At 44.8% G+C, this 19,800-nt stretch overlaps 1 protein-coding gene across 1 annotated transcript in view; it reads left to right on the top strand.

Annotated features, from left to right (window-relative positions):
• The first annotated feature begins 12,121 nt into the window (after positions 1-12,121).
• PTPRG (protein tyrosine phosphatase receptor type G) overlaps positions 12,122-19,800 on the top strand; it is a 401,265-nt gene continuing 393,586 nt past the window's right edge. Inside the window, exon 1 of the mRNA XM_051627714.1 lies at positions 12,122-12,630. Coding sequence (XP_051483674.1) covers positions 12,546-12,630 — 85 coding nt within the window. The 5' untranslated portion in view covers positions 12,122-12,545. The remainder of the gene's footprint in view (positions 12,631-19,800) is intronic.

The following is a 19,800-nucleotide window of genomic DNA, read 5'->3' as shown; positions in this document are numbered from 1 at the left end:
CAGTAAGGCTGAAATCTCTAACCTTGGCAGAAGAGAAGGACATCAATACTGAGCCACCCAGACCCGGTGCTGTCAGACTTGAGCTCCTGTAGGCAGCACCCAGACCAACCTGTCTTAGGTCAGGGTATAACAGCATTGCAGCAGACCCTGGCATTCATTCCAGCTAAGTCAGCCTCTATGCTACCAATACTCAAACTAGCTGGAATAAGCTATGATAACATGTCTGCTCCCAGGGAGGCCTGTTTCAAGCTAGGTCTGTGCTGCAGCCCGTGCAGCCACACACCCTAAGCACTGACTTGCCAAACTGCAGTGATGCAAAGCCCAGCACAGCCTGCAGGCTCTACTTGAGAAGCTGCCCCAGCCCCTCAGCAGCTGTTTTGACCTCCAACTGTGCTGATGGCAGCGCCAACACCAAGGAGTCTGAAGGGAGTGTGGGTGCTGGGAATGCTCTAGGGACTCTTGCTAGCCAAGGGGAATGCATCTTCTATACTCTGACTGTGCTGGTTGCTTCCCTGAGGACAGTGAAGCAGGCCAGGACAGAGGGATGCCTGCAAAGAGCAGTCACAAGGGGGAAGAAAGATGAAGCTGTGTTTTATATCTTATCATTGTTATTTAATAACCAGTTAAGCCAAAGTCTGTAAGTGATAGATAGGACTAACACCTACCTGATCTGAAAAAGGGAACCTCAGTGACTTTCATATACACTGCAGATAAGCAGTATCTTGTTTGGTCATAGATGCACCTATTAACACTGTTATTACTGCCAGTGTCTAAGAGGGCAGCTGCCCCCATCTGCGCATCCAACAGATGTACAGATGCTACTGGTACCTCTGCTTGCTAGATAAAGCCAGGCAGCAATATCTGCAGACTCCAAGCTAGCTTTATCTAGCCAGCATAAATACTAGTGACATGTGAGGGGCATGCAGGTCTCAGGAGCTGCCCTCAGAGATACTGGCAGGAACACTGTCAAATGCTCAGTTAAGGGTGGAGATGGCTGCTGCCAAACATTTTTAATGCAGAAAGAAAGCCAAGTTCTTTATCTAATTTTATTTACAGTAATGGGGGACTTCTGAACAGCATGTAAGTGCACTACAATAAAATTAACAGAGAATATTAAAAGCAGAAATAAAGATCAGCCAACCTGAGGAAACTACTAACTTGCATTAAAGGATATAACAGGAGGACAGACTGAACAGCTCAGGAAAACCAACTCACCAAAACAAAAGGGACAGCTCCCAGGTTTGATTAGATAAATCCTGAGCCATGCAGTGAAACAAACTGCCCTTGACATGATGGCTTCTCCCCTTTAAAGGGAATTTTGCTCAGTGTTTACTTAGATGGAACTCCAAGATTTAGTTCCCCAAAATGCAGGAAAGGGATGAGATATTGAAGTATGTCAAAGCGGGAGTTCCAAAAGAATGCTGAGAAATTTTAGTGAAATTACCTGTAAGCCATACCCTGAAAGAGAGAGCTTTGCATTTGCAACAGTTTCATAATCAAGGACCTGAAAATGTGTAATATCCACTTTGTCTGATCTCAGGTGAATATAATTTCTGAAACTGTTTCACCTACACTGTTCTTGCAGGACTGGAAGCCAAAGAAAGCATCTAACAAGTCAGCAAGTCCCTCTATCCCTTCTGAAGTCAACACGAGTTTTGCCTTTGACCTTAAAATAGTAGCAGAAATTCTGCCTCCGTGTAGAGGGCTGTTGGATTTCCGAGTGTAGCCTAATGCTCTGCTTTCAGATGTAAGCGTTGGTGGCTGGTATTATAAGTCAGTATGACTGGAAGATTTCTCTGTGAAAAAGATAATCAGATTTTGAGACAAAGTTTAATGGACAAAGCTCAAGTCTGACTAGAAAAGCTGTTACCTGGATCACTGACCTAGGTGAGTCCAGTTTGTGAACAATTTATATGATGATGTACCAAGAAATCTCTTTTTAAAAAGCCAAAATGGTATTTGCTGTTGGTCTGATTTCTCTCTAGTCTAACTGGACTGTAAGTGAGCTATCAAAGATAGCAACCCAGTAGTGGAGGTTATGGCAAAAGCCACTGCTATCCTTTGCTGAATATTGTCTCAGCAATCACCTGATCTCCTCAGGTTGTTTGTAAGGGCTGCATTCAACCAGCTGCCTCAGCTCTTCCTGCAGTATTTCAGGCAGCTGACGCTGCAACAAGGGGTTAGAGACATCACCTGGCTTGTTTCTAACCTAGGCTGTATAAAATTGGGAAGACAATGTAAAGATGGAAACTTGTAAGCAGGTCAAAATCTTCACCCTGAAACTTTAAAAAATTATATTTGATCCAAAGCAATTCTTTTGAGTGAAAATCTGACCCCTTAAATATTTCTAGGCTTTTATCAAAGTTAGAAATTTTGAATTATCAGTGTTCAACAGTGGCTGTTTTTTATCTGTCCTTTCCTTCATCTTTCCTTCATTCATTTCTACCACTGAATGTCTTAAAATAAATGGTCTGACAGTTCTGTTCTTTACTTTTCAAATTTTATATTTCTCTATTAATATTTTTTCTTGTCCTGCCACTTTTTCTGGAACTTTCATGTCTCTTGTAAAGTTAAAGAACAGAAAGATTTTTTTAAAAAACTCTGTCAGCCTCTTGGCTGATAACCAGAGGGTCCCAAAATCTTTTCAGTTGCACTTTCCAGTTCCACAGATCCGAAATAATTGTTCAGGTACCTGAATTGGAAGTGGTTAACATTCCTACTCATAACTGCTAAGGCCAAAGAAAATAACAACTAATAAAAAAGAACCATGTTCATTGCTCATACTGAGAGTTGGCTGTGGAGCAGAGAAAGAGGAGTAGGAGGGGGAAAGGTCCAGTGGGGAAAATTAAAAGACAGCTTCAAAGAGTTCTACAAAAGGTATAAATTATTATTTGCATAAAATAAAGTTTTAAAATATGAACACACATGCACACTGGTGCTTTTAAAAGAGATGCTTACTCTGTATTGTAGTTCAGCTAAGCATTTTATGCCACAGAAAGCAGTAATTATTCCGGCTTTACATATTGTAAACCTGGTCACTGTCATTCTTCCTTTGCCTCCACATGCCTCAATGCCACGTTTTCTACAATCGTGGGGAGATTGCCTTGGCTCTCATTCAGCTGGCTCAGCTAATGCAATTCACAGGCCTTCAAATCTGAGCTTGTAAACTATTTAGTTCTTTTTCTCTATAACAGCTTGTCTATTAACAGCTCATTCAGTGGAGGAGGGAAAAGAAGCTAGTGAGACCTCTTTTGGTATTGTTCAGAGTGACCCTGGCTGTCTCAGGTTGGTAGCCAATACTCACTAAACAGTGTTTGTCAGTACAAGTTGTTTTGCAGGATAATAGCGTATTGTGCTAGCAGCAGTCTGAATTAGTAGCAAGTAACAATAAGCTGGCAAAGTAAGTCTCCTGTGTGGCATGGTAAGATTACAAGAATGATGTATGAAAATCCAAGAGAAATCTTGGTAAGATGGTCTGATGCAGTGCTACACATCCTGTGCCATCTTGGGAGATCTTTGTCAGGACGGCCCCTTGTGCGTTGCTCAGGAGCCTCAGCACAGCTGTATCCTCTGGGTGGAGATGAGGTGGATTTGGGGAATAAGGATGCTTCACTTCTCAAGATACGTTATATGATTTTGGGGCGATATGTCCACTGCTCATGCCTGTACTTCATGAACGGTATGTTTTGTCACGATGCCCAAGCTCATTCAATCCCAGGACAGGTGTACTCAGAGAATGCCCACTGTGGACCGTGCCCATTATTCCACAGCTCTATGGGAGAAGGCTATGCTGTACATGGCAATGGAAAATGGGGTGTTGAAAAGGCTGAACCCTGCTCCTGCTTTGTGTTCCATTTTCCCAGTGCTGAGCTAACCTTTTGCCATGCCATGCAATGAACCTGCCACACTCTCTGCTTTTCTAAATGATTAAACAGAAGCTGTAGTGTTTCGTTACCTGATAGCTGAGATTTCTCAAGCATTTCTTAGCGTTCTTTATGGAAATACCAGGCAAGCTGGTGGCTAAAACTGTGTATAATGCAGAGAATCATGCTTGACACTGATTTCCCCACCAACAAAACCCTATCCGCATTACTTATAAGCAATTCATTTATAGAAACATCAGAGTTAGGCTCTGGTTTTTTTTTGCCCTGACAAGTGTTACAGATCTTATGTTGCCTCTCAGACAAACTGACAGCTGCAGCACAGAGAAACCAGGTTTCAAAGTGAGTGATTTACGGAACGTGCACATTTCGGAGCCTGCAGAGAGACTCCCCCGTGTGGTGGGAACCGGTGGCACCGAGCGGGGCTCAGGCCGCGGGGCTGCTGGGGCTGGCCAGCCTGCCAGCTCCGCAGTTCATTCACCCCGTTAAACGTGGCCCACAGAAGACTCCCACCTTCAGAAGAGGCCATCAGTTTGCAATTAAAGTTGACCGCTAGAGAATAATGTCGTTCTGTTGTGTTTCTGCTGTATGGGGAAAAAAAAAAAATAAGAAAGAGAAGAAGTGTCATATTTGACCAGCTGTGATGCTTTGGGAAGAGTGATGAGGTCTCATATTTCTTTACCATTAATTACTCTTAAAACTTTATTCTCAGTTTCCCTTTTCCCCAACAACGTGTCTTAAGATGGTACCTTTAGTAGATGTTAAAATCTATTTGCACGTGATTAGTTATTTTAAAACCTGGAATGATAAGTTCATGGTGATTAACAGAACAGTTCAAGGTGCTAAACACATTTTAAGTGTATTCTTCTTTAGGACATTTATGATAAACATTCTCCTTTTTGGATCAGTACTGAAAGCTTTGTTTTCAGTCCAGAATAGAATGGTTTTACCCAACACTTCCATAAAAAAATGTTAATTAAAATTTCTTTTACAATCTATTGTACATTTTATATATATTTTCTTGGGCATGGGCCAGAGGAAACAATTGTGCTCCTCTGAATGAAAGGGCTTGACTCTGCCCTATGTTATGCTGGCTCAAATTTACCTGTCAGCTGGATGAAGAGACTAATTAGATTTACACCAGCATAGATGAAGGGAGAATTTGGCCCAAAGTGTTTATTGTTCTCTGGCACTTGGCACTCTCTTCTCCCATTCTCCTCCTGAAATCAGCAAAGAACAGATGCTGAAATTCTGAAATGTTTTAAACCCTCCTATTGAGTAGCTGTGAGCATAGTGGATTGTAACCACCAGACCTTGATGGCACAAAGATATGCATCATGAACATGAAATCTGGGTAGAAAAGATAAGGGCACAGCCTTGCCACACTTCCAAAGTAGCAAAACACTGTAGAAAGTAACAACTGCATTTTTGTGGTATTTGGTCACATGCCTCCTTGCATTGGCAAAACTCTGACTTGAGTCCAAGTAGGTGTGGTTCCAAGAAAGTGAATGCCCAGTCAGTTAGGTCAGTGGAGTTGTGCCCAGCTGCAGTGGATCTATATTTGATGACAGTCGAAAAGAGGAATGAAAATCATTTCAGTTGCATTAGGGGTGTAAGCTGGCAGGGGTTTGGATTACTGCTCATTCAACTTTTTTGATGCTCTCTTTACACTTCCAAGAAACCCTTTTCAGACTAGGATCAAGAGGAGACAGGAGGAACTCCAGCAAGAAGCTCATGCTCATGACCCTGATCTTTGGCTGGAGAGCAAGGGAATGGAAAGCAAAACCAGAGAAAGCAAAGGATATTTTGTGGGTGTGTGGTGCTGCCAAATCTCAGTGGCCTAGATATGTTGTTGTTTAGCTATTTTCAACAGTGCTTATGGGTATGTATTGATTTGACTAGCACTCATGTCTGTGGGGTCACTGTGAGTATCTGATTTTATCCCTTTCTTTGGAAGGTTTATTAATATTGACACTTCTTCATTTACTTGGGGCACTGGCTGTGGAATCCTTTTTTAATGGAATCATATTAGCTAATGTACTGCCTGTCTACACTCAAATCCAGAGTGCTTCACACAAGCCCATATTTGAGTAACTGGTAATATTATAAGAAAAAAACCAACACAACTCAAAAGCACAGATCTGTGAGGAGAATGGCAAAGACAGAACTATGCTGCAATCTGCAACCTGCATTTCTCTATTGCAACAGATGAGACCCAAAATATAATTAAGAGTTACTTGTCTCTGTAACACATAAATGTTATTTCTTTCCTTGTTCTGTTGAGGCTTCCCCCTCCACACCCACCAGGGGCTGCATTCATTTTTGGAATGTAATTATTCACATCTCTACAAGCTGTTGTAAGATATTACCAACTAAAAAAGGTAGCCAGAACATAGAAGTTTGTACATCATCTTACATCTGCACTCAAAAAGACTGTATTTCTGGAAAAAAATATGGATTTAGCAAATGTTCCTCTTTAACTTCCTCTTCTTTCCTTAAACAAATTTGGAGACTGGTTCTACCATTTATAGAATGGATTTTTATTCTTATGCTCCTTCAAGTGCTCTCCTGGGATGAACTAGGAAAGTGTTTTTTGCAGTCTGCTTGATTGGCCTTCACTGTGGAGCAATTTCTGAGGCCTGGCTTTGGACATCATTTGCAATGGGTTTTATTAGAAGGTCATGCCTTGTTACAGAGCCATTATTGCCTCTCTCCCTTGGGGCCATTGCACACCTGTGACTTTACCCTTCACAAGTAGGTTCTGACATATCTTTTTGACACCTATGCAGGAAGGCAGGAGTATGTTGCACTGACTCCTTTGACAGAAAGCATCAGTGAAATGGAAAAGGTGGAAAGGAACAGCAGAAATTCCACCTCCAATAAATCTATTCATTCTCTCCAATTTACTTACAAAGAAAACCATGGAGGCTGATGTTTTTGTCATAATGCACGAGGCCTTTAAAAGAATAGACATCCCATTGTGATACTGGCTTTCTGGAGTCCACTGGAAGACAAGGTCTCTAGAAGTTGAGGCTATTAAAGACAAGAAGATTGCTCATATGAACTGTGTCTTAATGACATGCGTGTGTGTCTATAACATGCCACACTGCACCCATGTGGTTCCTTACAGCAGCTTATATTCAGCCCGAGTTCACGCTTCCTGCAAATGCTGCTTGTCTTTGAGGCCACTTGACTGTGTAGAAAAAACCTGACAGCTGCAGTTATCTCTCTGGCCAACTGCACGAGAGTGTTAAAAACACCAAAGCTGGATAGATCCTTCCCAGTCAAAAGGATTTTTGCTTTTCTGCAACTGATGTTCCCAAGACTTACAGTGAATTAATATATTATGGACTAATAAACCGTTTTTTTCACCAATAATTGAAGTTCATAAGTCTGTTGTCTCAATAGCTTCCATCTTAAATTCTGCAAAAACAGTGTATTCCTGCTGAGCTACTTACATGAGCTGGTGATCTACAACAGACAAGCAGGACAGTTAGCTGGGTCTTCCATGCTCATCCCTCACCTCCAGTCATTAACACTGCTTGCTCTGCTCGCTGCTACACTGATAATAGAGTGTTCTTCTTTGCTTTTCACAAGAGAGAATTTGTGAATTAAACACACACAGCCCTAGCAAGGTCTTACCACAGGACTCTGAACTAGAGTTGCTTTTGAAAGAGAGAAGCTCGTTGCTGGCCCTCCACTGCACCAGTTACCAACACACACTTGTACGGAACATGGTCATTTTGAGGTCATTTCAGGAGACAAAAGAGCTGTATGACTTCAAGATGAAGATGAAGCTTTCAAGTAGGAATTTCAGCATGTGCCCAAGTGTCTGCACCGAATGATTTAGCCTAAGGTGGAGGTTCCTTTTATAGACTACAAGAAAATAAATGCACTGGTCTTCCAAAAGAACTTACTGCAAAACCCTATGGGACACTGCCCAGGCAGGACATCTTGGAATATCACTCCAACCAGGGCCCAGATGCTGTCTTTGCTATGATGCATACAGCCTAATAATACCTGCTGTAATCTCTGACCTACAGTGTGTGTCTTTACCTAGAGTTTGCATCACCCATCAACACTTTTCATACACTTTGCTTTACCTGCCTCTCTAGGTTAATCCTGTTTTGTGTCTTTGTAAATCAAACAACACAGCTCATTGCTATGATTATATTGAAATAAAGCTTTTTTCTTCTCATAGCTACTTTGCCTGCACTCCACCTCTGTCTCTCAGCAGGTTCTCAGATACCTTGTTAAGACTTTCAAAGCCTCACAGCATACTCTGAGAAGAATGCATCTGTCCTGGGGATACTAGAAAGTAACTCTGCAATAATGTAATTTATGAAACTCCTCAGCATTATTTCTTTCCTTTCTATGCAAAGCTAAACAGGAACTAGGGCTGCCGAATTAACCTGAAAGTTTGTAATTCACATTACTTATAATCTGAACTGCAGCTGCTTCTGTGGTACTTCAAATTGATTTATTCTTTCAGGGCTAGATCCTCACCTGGTGTTTTTCCCACAGGTTAACGATTCCAGCGAGGCTGGCTGGACGTAAATCAGTGAAAACTCATCCCTTTCCTTCTAAACACACACAAAAAATAGTGTAACTTTCTATATTTGATTTTTTTCTTTGATTTTTATTTCCCCAATCCTTTATATAGTCATTATAGATGTTAAGAAGCCTGTTTTAGAAATGATTAATGCTATTAATATTTTTCTAATTCAATAAACCCTCTCATCTTTGAACTCCTTGCAATATTTTTCTGCTTTCTTCAGCTTTCCACTAATTCAAACACATGACAAATGTGACTCCGCGTTTCAGTTTTCTATTATTTTTCATGTCTGATCAAATAAATTAAGAGACTTTAATTTCTTTCCCAGGAGTGATGCCCATATGTTGACGAAGGCGGCATAAAAATATTACCTGTTCAAACAGGGGAGAAAAAAGAAGATAAAAGTTATCTTTTATTCCCTGTTCCAGGCAAACCAGAGATGCTAATCCTACCTCCTTTCACCTTGACAGCGCCCACCATGTTTAATGGTAAATACTGCAAGATTTGCAGAACACTCATCAATCTGGTTTAACTGCACTGTATTATAATGTCCCTTCACAATCTCTTCATCCAGCAGCAGTTATTTTAATCACACCACAGTACTTCAGTCACTGGGAAGGAATCAGCTGTCTTCTCTAATGTACAGGCTCCCCGGTCACATGGCACCAGTCCGGCAGAGCAGGAGGCTGCTAATGCAGTTTTCTCTGTTTGGATAGTTAAAGATACATCTCCAGGCCAATTTGTACCTGTATATTGTTGATAGACAGTGTGCCACAGGCAAAGAGATACTGCAGGAAATGGATTCTCTTTTAATCGTGTTTAATTTTGTTCTCTGGATCTTCATCATACATCTCTCTCCATTTCTCTACCCGCCCAAATTGCTAATGTGAAACAAAGCTACTTCCACCACTGCAGCTCCTAAACTGGTGTGTGACGATGCAATGATTGATCTGCCACTCCAGGAAAAGTGGGTCATTGTACACGTTGTACCACAGCATGCTGAACCAAGCTGTCCCTGCTGACATTGGGGTTTTACAGATTTGTTTTCAGAAGTTCAGACCTGAGGGGACTATTGTGAATACCCAGCCTGAAAACTCCTGGTTTTTGATGGGAGCACTGCTGTTCTAAAATCTTCCTTAGCAGCTTATAAGGGTCTGAAGTAATCTGTGCTCCTCAGGAGACAGTATTCTGCTTACATGTTTTAGATCTCACTCGCATGTCTGGTCTTAGGATGGGAAATGTAGAATTCCTTCAATTCCAGGATATGGGGGCAGTTTTAGATTTGTCATTTGCCAAGATAGGAAACCCTAGGCTAATGCAAAAATACATGGAAAATATAAAATGGTGTAGTCAACAGCTTTTGTAAAGGATTTTGAATCAGTGAGAAAAATACTGATGCAAACTGCTCTTTGAAAAAAGTTTATTACTTTTATTCTTCCTTTGTGGGACTGCAAACAAGTATTTAAGAACTTGTCACATGTAATAAGGCCTGTTGAAACTCACTTTAAGATTGCTTCTTACAGTACCAGGCAGCCATCATTGGAAAAGGTAGGTCTCAGTACTGGAGGAGGACCTGCCTACTTATTGGTTGCATTAGATCAGTAAAGTTAGGAATCAATTGCTAGAAAAGGAATATTTTGCAAGTTTTTCTGGAGGAGCCCAGTAAGTTACTGAGCCTGGATGTCACTGCAGAATCTGAAAGGTCAAGGCAGGTGGGGATTTGTTGTTGTTTTTTGTTTTTTTTTCATAGGAAAAAAAAACCAAACAAACAAATGAGAGAAATTCAGCACTTAAAATGTTATCTTTGTTTTTATGGGAGTTGAAACCAACCACCAAACCCCACCTGCTTCAGGAAATGATTTAACAAACAATAAGTAGGATAAGAAATTTCTTCAGGGCCTATACATTTTTTGCTTTCTTTTAGACAAATCCTTATGCAAGTGCCTTCTCCACTCTTTGCAGAGCACAAAAGGGTGATGCCCTCCAGGGCAGAGGACATCTAAACAGGTTCTTACATCCTTACATGGTTAAAATCCTTATTGGGATGAACAGTTTTGCCTATTAAGGACTGCACTTTTAACTTCCAACTGCAATTTTTGGCAGGCACAACCTGGGATGTGGAGAGAAAGCCAAAAGAAAGCCTATGGAAATGCGGTGCCTCCAAACTAGAGGCCATTTGGCTGCAGCATAATCCATTGATTTGGTACCCTGGGCTGCAAGGGGTAAACCTGGATGGACACAAAGTCACAGCCTCTTCCAGAAAAGTCAGCACAGCAGTGGTAAACACCCAAGCCCTGAGGGCTCTGCTCTAGTGGTCCCTAAGTTGAGGCAAGGGAGGAAAAAAATCACTGCCATTCCACTGAATAAATATGATTTATTCGGATTTTTCCTACCCTGTTCCTCCTGCTGCTGCCCATCTCCTCCGGAAGCACCACAGATGTGGAAGGTTCGCAGGTAAGCGAAGAGGAGATGGTCACAGCAAATGAGAGAGCCAGAGCTGAGCACAGCACACTGATAAACCCCTGCCAAACCCTTTCCCTCGTGAAACAGAATCCCTGTAATGGAAACAATTACCAAAGAAACAGACAAAAACTACTTCTGAATGAAATTTAGGCTGCAGCAGACCACAGCACCACCAGGAAGTGCCAAGTACAAGCAACCATCCCTTCATCCTGAATTCACACCATTTTCTGTTTCCTGTGCAAAGTTACCGGTCCCTCAGAAACTGCTGCCGTGGGGGGGGCTGTGGATCAAGCTTTGGAGGCAGAGTACCTCGGGACAGGCTTCACCTGACTCTGCAAAAATACCAGACAGCTCTCTCATTTTGGGGGAGCTCGCTGGATATGCACAGCGTAAGGCACGATACTGCGGGCAAACCCCAGGAATTTCGCGGGGGGAGCTCTGGCAAACGATGCGTGTTACTAGGGGAGGAAAAAACCACGATGTGATTTTTTGGGAAGGAGCAGAGTGTGCCTGTGGCACCCACGCTGTACCGTACCGGGCGGGGAGGGGGAAGGTGCGTAAAAATGGGGAAGAAAAAAAAAAGCGGTAGGATACTGGTGAAAATTGCGGGCAAGATCCAGCACAGCAGCACACAGAGACGCACACAAGGGCTATGGTTTTGTGGGGAACCTCTGGAAATCCGCAGTGTAACGCGCGGTGCTGAAGGGGACGGAGAAATCCCCGGTTTGGGGGGCGGAGGGGTGGGGAAGGACACCTCTGGCAAGACACAGAATGATGCACAGGACGCGGGGGGGAGACACGCACGGACACCCAAAGCCAAGCCCCGGCCCCCTGCAGCAGCAAACAAGTAACTTCACTCGGCTGGGAGCGCGAAACCCGGGATGACAAACGCCGAATCACCTCGGCTCCATTCCACACTTTCCCCGCAAAACTCCCTCCCCAAACCCCCCCCCACCACCCCTCTCCCCCCAGCTCCGCAGGCAAAGGGGCGGGCGGAGAGCGCGCGGGGCAGCGGTGCGGGTGCGCGTGGACCGCCGGGGGACCCGCGGCGCGGGCGCGCGCCGGCGCGCTCCCGCCCCACACGCCGCGGCCGCTTTAAGGGCGGCGGGGACGCGCCGCCGAGGGCTCCCGGCGCGCCGCCGCTTCGCCTCGCCTCGCCTCGCCGCCGCGCTCCCTCTCCCTCGCCCCGCTTTAAAGTCTCCGGCAGGATCCGGGCTCGCCCGCCACTTCCTGTACGGCAGGATGGAGCGCGCCGGGGCCCCGGCTGACCGCCGCCCGCCCGCCCGTGCGCGGAGGCGGCTCTGAGCGCCCGGTCCGCGGCATGCCGCGCGCTGCCCCGCCGCCCCTGCCCGCCTGAGCCCCGCGCCCCGCCGCGCGGGGTCTCCGCGCCCCGCCGCGGAGCCGTCTCTCTGCTCCCCCTGCCCCGCGGTGGTAGGATTTTTGGCCCCCCCCCCACGGTGAGGAGGCGAGCGGGATCCCCCCGCTTTCTCCCGCACAAAGAGGGGTGCGGGGAGAAACTTATTTTCAACAAGTTTGGTGGTTTTTTTTTTTTCGGTTCTTTTTTTTTTTTTTTTTTTTTTTCTTTCCCCCTCCCCCGCGCGATAATTATTTTAGCCCCTCTCCCCTTTCGATGTGCGGCTTTGGACATGCGGAGGCTACTGCAACCGTGTTGGTGGATCTTTTTCTTGAAAATCACCAGCTCCGTGCTCCATGATGTGGTGTGCTTCCCCGGTGAGTGAGCGCGGCGGTTCGCGGAGGAGGGGGGGGGGGAACCCCGGTGCCTCCGCCACACGTGTCCGCGACCCCCGTGGGGAGCCGCCGGAGCACCCCGCGAGCGCGGAGGATGCGCCAAGGACCGCGCGGGCCCTTTTGCACGGCTGGCCCCCAACGCTGGATTCACCCCAGCTCCGCGGCACCCTCCCGGCTGCGGGCAGCTCTGCCCGCGAGTGCGGCCGTGCGCGGTGCCTGGGCTCGGTTCCGCGCTCCCGGTGCGGTGTCCCCGCTCTCCGCTGCGCTGCAGCCCCCGACGGAATGGGGTGGGCGAGCGGAGAGGGTCCTTGTGCCCTGCCCTTGGTTCGCGGGGCTGCCCGGGGGCTTCCTTTGTGCTGCGGGACCGCTGCCCGCCACCCCGAAGGGACCGCGACTCCGCGCTCCGATCCCTTGTTGCAGCCCTCCGTGCCTCGCCGAAAACTTCCTTGTGCGCGGGTCTCTGCCCTCCCCGCCCCACTCGTGTCCACGGTGGGTGTCTCGCCGTTGCCGGCGCACTGACCTTGGCAGGGCAGGGGGGCGCGGGGCTTCGCGCCCGCTCCCCACTCGGGGCTGGCTCCGTGCAAACACCACCCCAGGCTCCACGGGGAAGGGTTGGGCGGGTGGGCGGGCGGGGGGCACCCACCGCCCATCGTGCTCTCAACCCCCAACCCCTTCGCACCCCATGGGTCTGTGTCTCTGCATCGCTCCTCTTCCCCCACTGAAACGCAGGGGCCGCGTATAAGGGGGCCGGGGGGGGGCGTTGGCTCCCCGCGGTGGGACCCGCATTTTCCCCCACCCCCTACATCCCCCGGCAGAGCCCCCGGCCCGGGGGAACTTGAAGCGCCCGCGCGGGGCTCCGGCTCCCGCCGCCCCCGCAGTGCCCGGGCCCTCCGCCAGGGGCGCTCTCGAGCCGCCGGCGCCCCCGCGGGGCCGCGCGCTCCCCCCCCCCTTCCCCCCCCCCCTCTATTTTTCCCGCCCCGCCTCCCCGCGGACCGGGGGGCTGTGTTGGGACCCCCCGCATCTGCGGCCGGGGACGGGATCCGCCTGCCGGCGGCCTGGCACCCCCGCACGCCCCTCAAGTGCTTTATTTCACTGTTTCTTGGGCTTTCCCCCCTTCTTGGCAGGGAGGGGCAGGTGTGGGTGTGGGGGGGCGATGTGCGGTGGGGTCCGCGGTGGGTGTGATGCGAGGGGCCTCGGGCAGGGCCAGGCCCCCCCCCCGCAACTCCTCACGCCCCTTCTGTGGGCTCCTGAGGCAGCCCGGGTCTCGGGTGTGCAAGTGTGGAAAGAAAGAAGTCAATTCTGGAAGCTTTATAGGAACTTCTGTTTCTATCTTTTTTAATTTTTTCCTAAAATACGCCTCTTTTTTTGTTTGTTTGTTTGTTCTAACCCCAGCCATGGAGATAAGCAGACAGACCCATATTATCCCAGTCCTTCCAGCAGCTTCTCACGTGGTAAAATGATTTGAAGCAAAAAGAAAATAAGTTGAAGAGAGGTTTAATACCTCTGCAACTCTGGAAAACACATTTATCTTCTTTGTATTGATTTCTTCTCAGTTTCAGCCCTCAGAGTGAAGCCTTTCTTTCTGGTTCTGTTATATATTGTACAGTAATTACATCTAGAAGGCAGGCTCCAGGAATGCTTCAGGAAAACAAGCTATGATGGAGGCTTAATATGACAGTGTTGTACGACTGGCTTATTTAGATCAGTGGTATTTGATCCAGATCGTATTTGCATTATGGGTTGAATGTAAAGATGACTGCAAGCAGACAGTAGTAGGTCTGTGAACATTTGTGGTGTGTAGGTGAAGTCTTTAAGGCTAAAGCTGTAAAACAGCTGTGCATTATTAACTTGGGAATGGTTCAGGGTTGTTCGTTGCTCAAGGCTCGCTTGGAAAGCATTTCTTATCCAGAAGGCTTATATCCATTTAGTTTTTGCACAGAGCTACCATGTTAGACTTCAGAAACTTGCTTACACGCTCTTTCATGCCTGCTTCTGAAGTGCAGTAATATCTGGTGTGCGTGGAAGGAGGGGGTGAGTGAAACAGCGTGACAGTCCAGGAGCTCCAGACTGATCCGGTGCATCAGAGATGCCCGAGGCAGGAAAGCTGCAGGGAGGATCTCAGTGGGCTGTAACAGGACATTGGTGCTGACAACATCCAATGGCAAATCGTCGAAATTCGTGTTGGCGGGGAATCCCGGCCAGAGATTAACCGTTTAGTATCTACCACAAATGTTTCAGTACCTTTTCATAGCGTTTTTTAGAGAGGACTAGAGAATGAAGGTACTTGTTATTTTATGTGTTAATTTACAAGCAACTTCCCTCTGTTTTATATCTAGCTCTCTTTAAACGAGAGATCACTGTTTACTCCCCTATAAGTCACTTGACTTTATTTTTCCTCTTTGTTTAGTAACAATAACTAAACCATGTTGAAAATAAGTCCTTGCAGTATTTGTTTGTTAGGAGGATTGTAATAGGCTTTCATTGTTTAAGTAGATATTTTTGTTGCTATTCCTTTGGTTGCAATACGGTGGAAGAAGTCCTTCTAGCACAAAGAAACCCCGTGGATAAGGTTTTGCTCTTTCTGAACTGTTAAGTTTAGTGAATTTCTCTGTGGGCTTGTCACTGGTAATTACATTGCTTAGTAAATCAAACTAAGACAAGGTAAGAAAGGCTGTTTCCACAGGGTCTGTTTGCTCATTAATCTAAATTCACAGCACCAAAAATCAGTGAGATATAAATATTAACATTACTGTGATATCTTTGCTACATAGTTTCTCAGTGCTTTGCCAAGAGAGGATAAATATTTTTCTTTGTAAAGAAAAAAGGACACGTTTGCGCAGTTCTTAGCTGTTGCTGTGATGATCCTGTCATCCAGGACATGACAGCTGTTAGCATTCTCTTAGGCTGGATGCATAAATGATAGTAATTTTCTTAAATCTAGATTAGCTCTTTGGTAATGGATCAAATTATTGCTGACCTGGTAACTGCCTGTAAATGGGGTTTGGGTTTTGTGTCTTTGTAGTTCTGAGCTGAGAGTTAATTTTGCATGTGTCTTCTGCTTGGAGGAAACAATACACGAGGAGCTTTTCTCTATGAACAAATCAAATGCTACTTCAGATATTTTTGAAGTTGCAGGGAAGACTGACTTGGTTTATTGAAAATTTTACTGAGGAAGGTGCTTTGTGCACATAGAGAAATACAGAGCGTACAGGAGAGGGCCCTCCAAGACTTTACTTAGTCCCGTGGCTTTTATGAAGATGACACTTCTTACATTTTAATTATCTCTTATTTTCAGTGCCTTTTTAAAACATGCTTTATGTTCTGGGAAGTTGCTAATGGAGTCCTTGCAGATAAAGAGTGTCAAGTAAGCCTTCCCAGGCTGTAAGAGCTGAGCTTGCTGGTACACTTTTGGGGGTAAAACTCCAGGGAGAGCTTTGCCATCTGTTAGCAGGTTTGCAGGACCTGGTTTGTGGTTAACAGAGCCAGGGCACAGCTTTCAGAATCTTCACATAGTCATAGGAGCTGTCTGTACTAGCAGCCAGGGTAAGAGACTTCCTAAGCTGCGGAGAGAGGAATAGGCATCACAGAAGGAAGGGATTTCGGTGTATTAAAAAAATAAAGGAACACAATTTGAGGGTAACCAGAATTCCCTCTGTCATACTGGGATGTTTGCGATGTCTGTAAAGCCTGTATTTAGGCTGGAGATGTTGTGCTGCTTGAAAGAGTGAAGAGGTTTTTTGTTAGTGTGTGAGTTAGGATTTATATCACTGCTCTCTCATTCCCTATCTCCTCTCCTTTTTGTTTAGGCAATGGGGATGAAATGGGTTTTGATCCTGTGCAGAAAACGAGTGTTTTGGTCAGAGCAGTAAGGAATTTCTGTGAGTCTGGCACAGAGATGTCCTGTCAATTACCTGTCCCTCCTGCATCCATGCTGGGATCCTCTGCTGAACAAATAGGTCCTGCTTGGTACCGTAAAAAATCACTGAAAAACACCTATTCGTTTCAGTAGGGTGATGATTTCACTCCCAACTTCTGGGTCTTTGCAGGGGTGTTGCCTGAAGTTATGCACATGAACTCAGTTAAAACTATGCTGGTGGTGTTGTGCAAGTTTAATTGTTGGGGTTTGTTTCTAATTAAAGACAGATAACAGAAAGGACTCTATCAGTCTTTTGATCAGTGCTCAAGGACTAACATAAATAACTTTTTATTTCAAAAAATGCTGAAGCGTGTCCACTCTAAATATTCAAGTTTCATGGTTAAATTAAAGAAATTACTTCAAACTTCATCTCAACTGTCCTTGGAAAAAATGCTAATCACTTAGTTGGTGCTTTTTAGCAGCCAAATGAGCATGTGGCATGATGTGCTCTGAAGCCTAAGGGTATAATAAGAGCACTTTAGCTAATATATAACTTTAATCTGAGAAATTATGAAAAAATGAGACTAATTTCTGTTTGCCTAAGTTACTGTGCTTCCATTTTTAAAGATCTGAGTTGCTCCTGTGTGTTGATGAAATTGCAATTATTTATGTTTACATGCTATACTACTTAAAATTTAATTCCAAACAACATTTAAAAAAAAAAATTAGGAGGTAGAATCTTATAAATAGAGACAAATGTTCTTAACAGATATGAAGTCATCTGGGGATGCAGATATGCACCAAATAGGTTAATTAATGGTTTTATATATCCCTTCTGGGGACTGCTTGCTGCTTTAGGTGCCTAAATATCTTTACAATGTTTTCCCTTCTTCATGAGGTAGACTCCTGTGAATGTTTCTTCCGAGTGAAAACTGTGGACTTGGATCTTCTTGCACCAGGTTGACAGGAATGTGACTTCATCAATTGCCAGAGTTACTCCCAGAAAGAAGTTGGCCTGTATGTGTTTTGTAGAGACATGCAGGCATTGAAAGCAAAGCAGAGAAGGAAGATGTAAATTAATGCACACTTCTTACTAAGCAGAAGAACCTGGGGCATGGCCAGCTGGAGAAGCCAAACTAGAGAAGTAAACCTTTGAAGAAAAAAAATCACAGGAAAATGATCATTAGTTGCCCAGTAATCTTGTGGTAGTGCTGATGGTCATGTTATCCCTGTTGCAGGCTGCAGGTATCCATCCATGTTCCTTGCCCTGGGGCAAGTCAAACAGGCTTCTTTCTTTTAATGCTGTTACCACTCTGCAAAGTGATCTTGCCCCACTTAAGTGAGGACAGGTGTCCTCTTAGATGAGTAATTGGTCATGTCTTCCAATGGTTGCCTGTCAGTGTACAAGTATCTTCTTGAGGCACAGTTGTCCAGACACACTGGATTCTAGGGTTACTCCTTGAACTGTTACTTCTTTGTAGCCTGAGCAGAGGCTCTTCCACCCAGAAAGTGAACAGATGAATGAAGGTGCAGATTGCAAGCACAGCAATGAAGCTACTGTGATGCTCTGTGGGTATTGCTGTTCATGTTTAATTTTTTCCCTTTCTCTGCTTGCTAGCAGTATTAATGGGAAGCTGAAGGAAACAGTGCTGGTGAATAAACTCCTCAGTTGAATGGTGGAGGAGGGAGGGCACAGGGCAGTAAGGAAACTAAGAAGTTTGTGCAATCACTGTAAGATATGTTTATTACACTGAATGAGCTCACCTTATGGCAATTTGAGTTAGTCTTGAAGTGAACTATGGTTGAAGTAAAATCACTTAGTACATGGCCTTTTTTTTGTTTAATGTGGTTTTATTATGCTTCTCTGAGTTTGCTTGGGAGTTGAAGTACTAGCTTTGTTAATTATCGAATCATTTGAATAATAACACACCATTTTCTATAATTTAGAACTTGACCATATAGTGTACCTGCCAGCAGTACTGGCACTTAAAATCTCAATTGACGTGGGTGTTGCAGTTTCTTTATGCATAAATGCTGCAGTGATGCCTGAATGTGTTTATCCTGTGCTGGGGCCAGCTTTGAGGGACTTTGCGTTCATAGCGTGAAGGCCTTTCTAAAGAAAATCTAGGTGTTTTGAGGCTGGCGTGCTTAGCTTAGGAAAGCTGCTTTGAAAAATCCTTTTCTTTGCTTGCAGATATGTAATGAATGAAACCTTGAGGTCTGAAGAGCTGAATTGGTATTTAGGAGCAATATGTGGGAAGTTATTTGGTCTTGTGGCAGCTGATTTGTTCTCTTTTTTGAAATAAAGTGTTCCTGTCTTCCTGACAGAGTACAGTTAAAGATCTTCTGTTGGGAGTCTGTTTATTCTGCTGACAGTAAAGGAAAGCTCTCTGATAACTCCTTGCAGGCAAAGCGGACAGTTGTTCAGTTTTCCCACACTCCACTCTTTCCATCTCCCTGTCCCTGCAGGAGGCTTGTAAAAGACATTAAAATGCTATTATACTTAATTTAACCAAAGCAGTGCTTTACCCTTTCCTGCTCCTATAAAGGCATCTACTATTTGGACTGTTATTTTCTAGCAGTCTGAAATCTTAGGAATTCCTTGGTCAGTTTGTCAGACTGGTTGTAAAGCAGCATTAGTTGTCCTGGAGTGGAAGAGGACTTCACTCTGACAAGTGGTGAATGCTGAATAAACAGGACGTGAAGGTAAAATCACTTGTGCTAATGTACTGGATAAGGCATTTTTCTACTGCAGAGGCAAATAGAAGCAGTTCTGTCCTGGCCCTTAGTGATCCTAAACAGCAAGCAGCTCACTTTCTTTGGGTTACATTCCATAGTTTTAAAACAAATATATCTGTGAAGTAGCCCCTGCACCACTGAGGACCAGTGCCTGCATTTGTGTCTGTTTGGCGTGCTTAGAAGTGCTCTTCTGTTAAATATATGTATATGTTTTTTGTCTCTTTCTGAATTTTTAAATAACTCATTTTATATTTTAGGAGATAGTGAAGCTAGTGATACACTCAAAAGAAGTAAGTTTTGGTTAAGAGTTTTTTAGAGCAACTTCAGTGATTTTTTTTTTTAATTATTATTATTTTTTTTATTTCCAAGGATATATGTTTTTATAATCCTCACTTTAGTGGCTCTCAGCATGAAACTTGTGTCTGTGTCTTTCGCTTCCCTACCACCCCAGAAACTCCAAGTTGTGACAAAGATATCTAGTAGCTTTCAAATAGTTAAGTACAGATCTGCATGGCTATCACAAGTGAGTTTAGGGATTACATTTTCAATAGACTTTC

The sequence above is a fragment of the Apus apus genome, chromosome 9, assembly GCF_020740795.1.
Source record: "Apus apus isolate bApuApu2 chromosome 9, bApuApu2.pri.cur, whole genome shotgun sequence".
In the NCBI taxonomy this organism is placed as follows: Eukaryota; Metazoa; Chordata; class Aves; order Apodiformes; family Apodidae; genus Apus; species Apus apus.
This window is presented reverse-complemented; position numbering and strand designations above follow the sequence as displayed.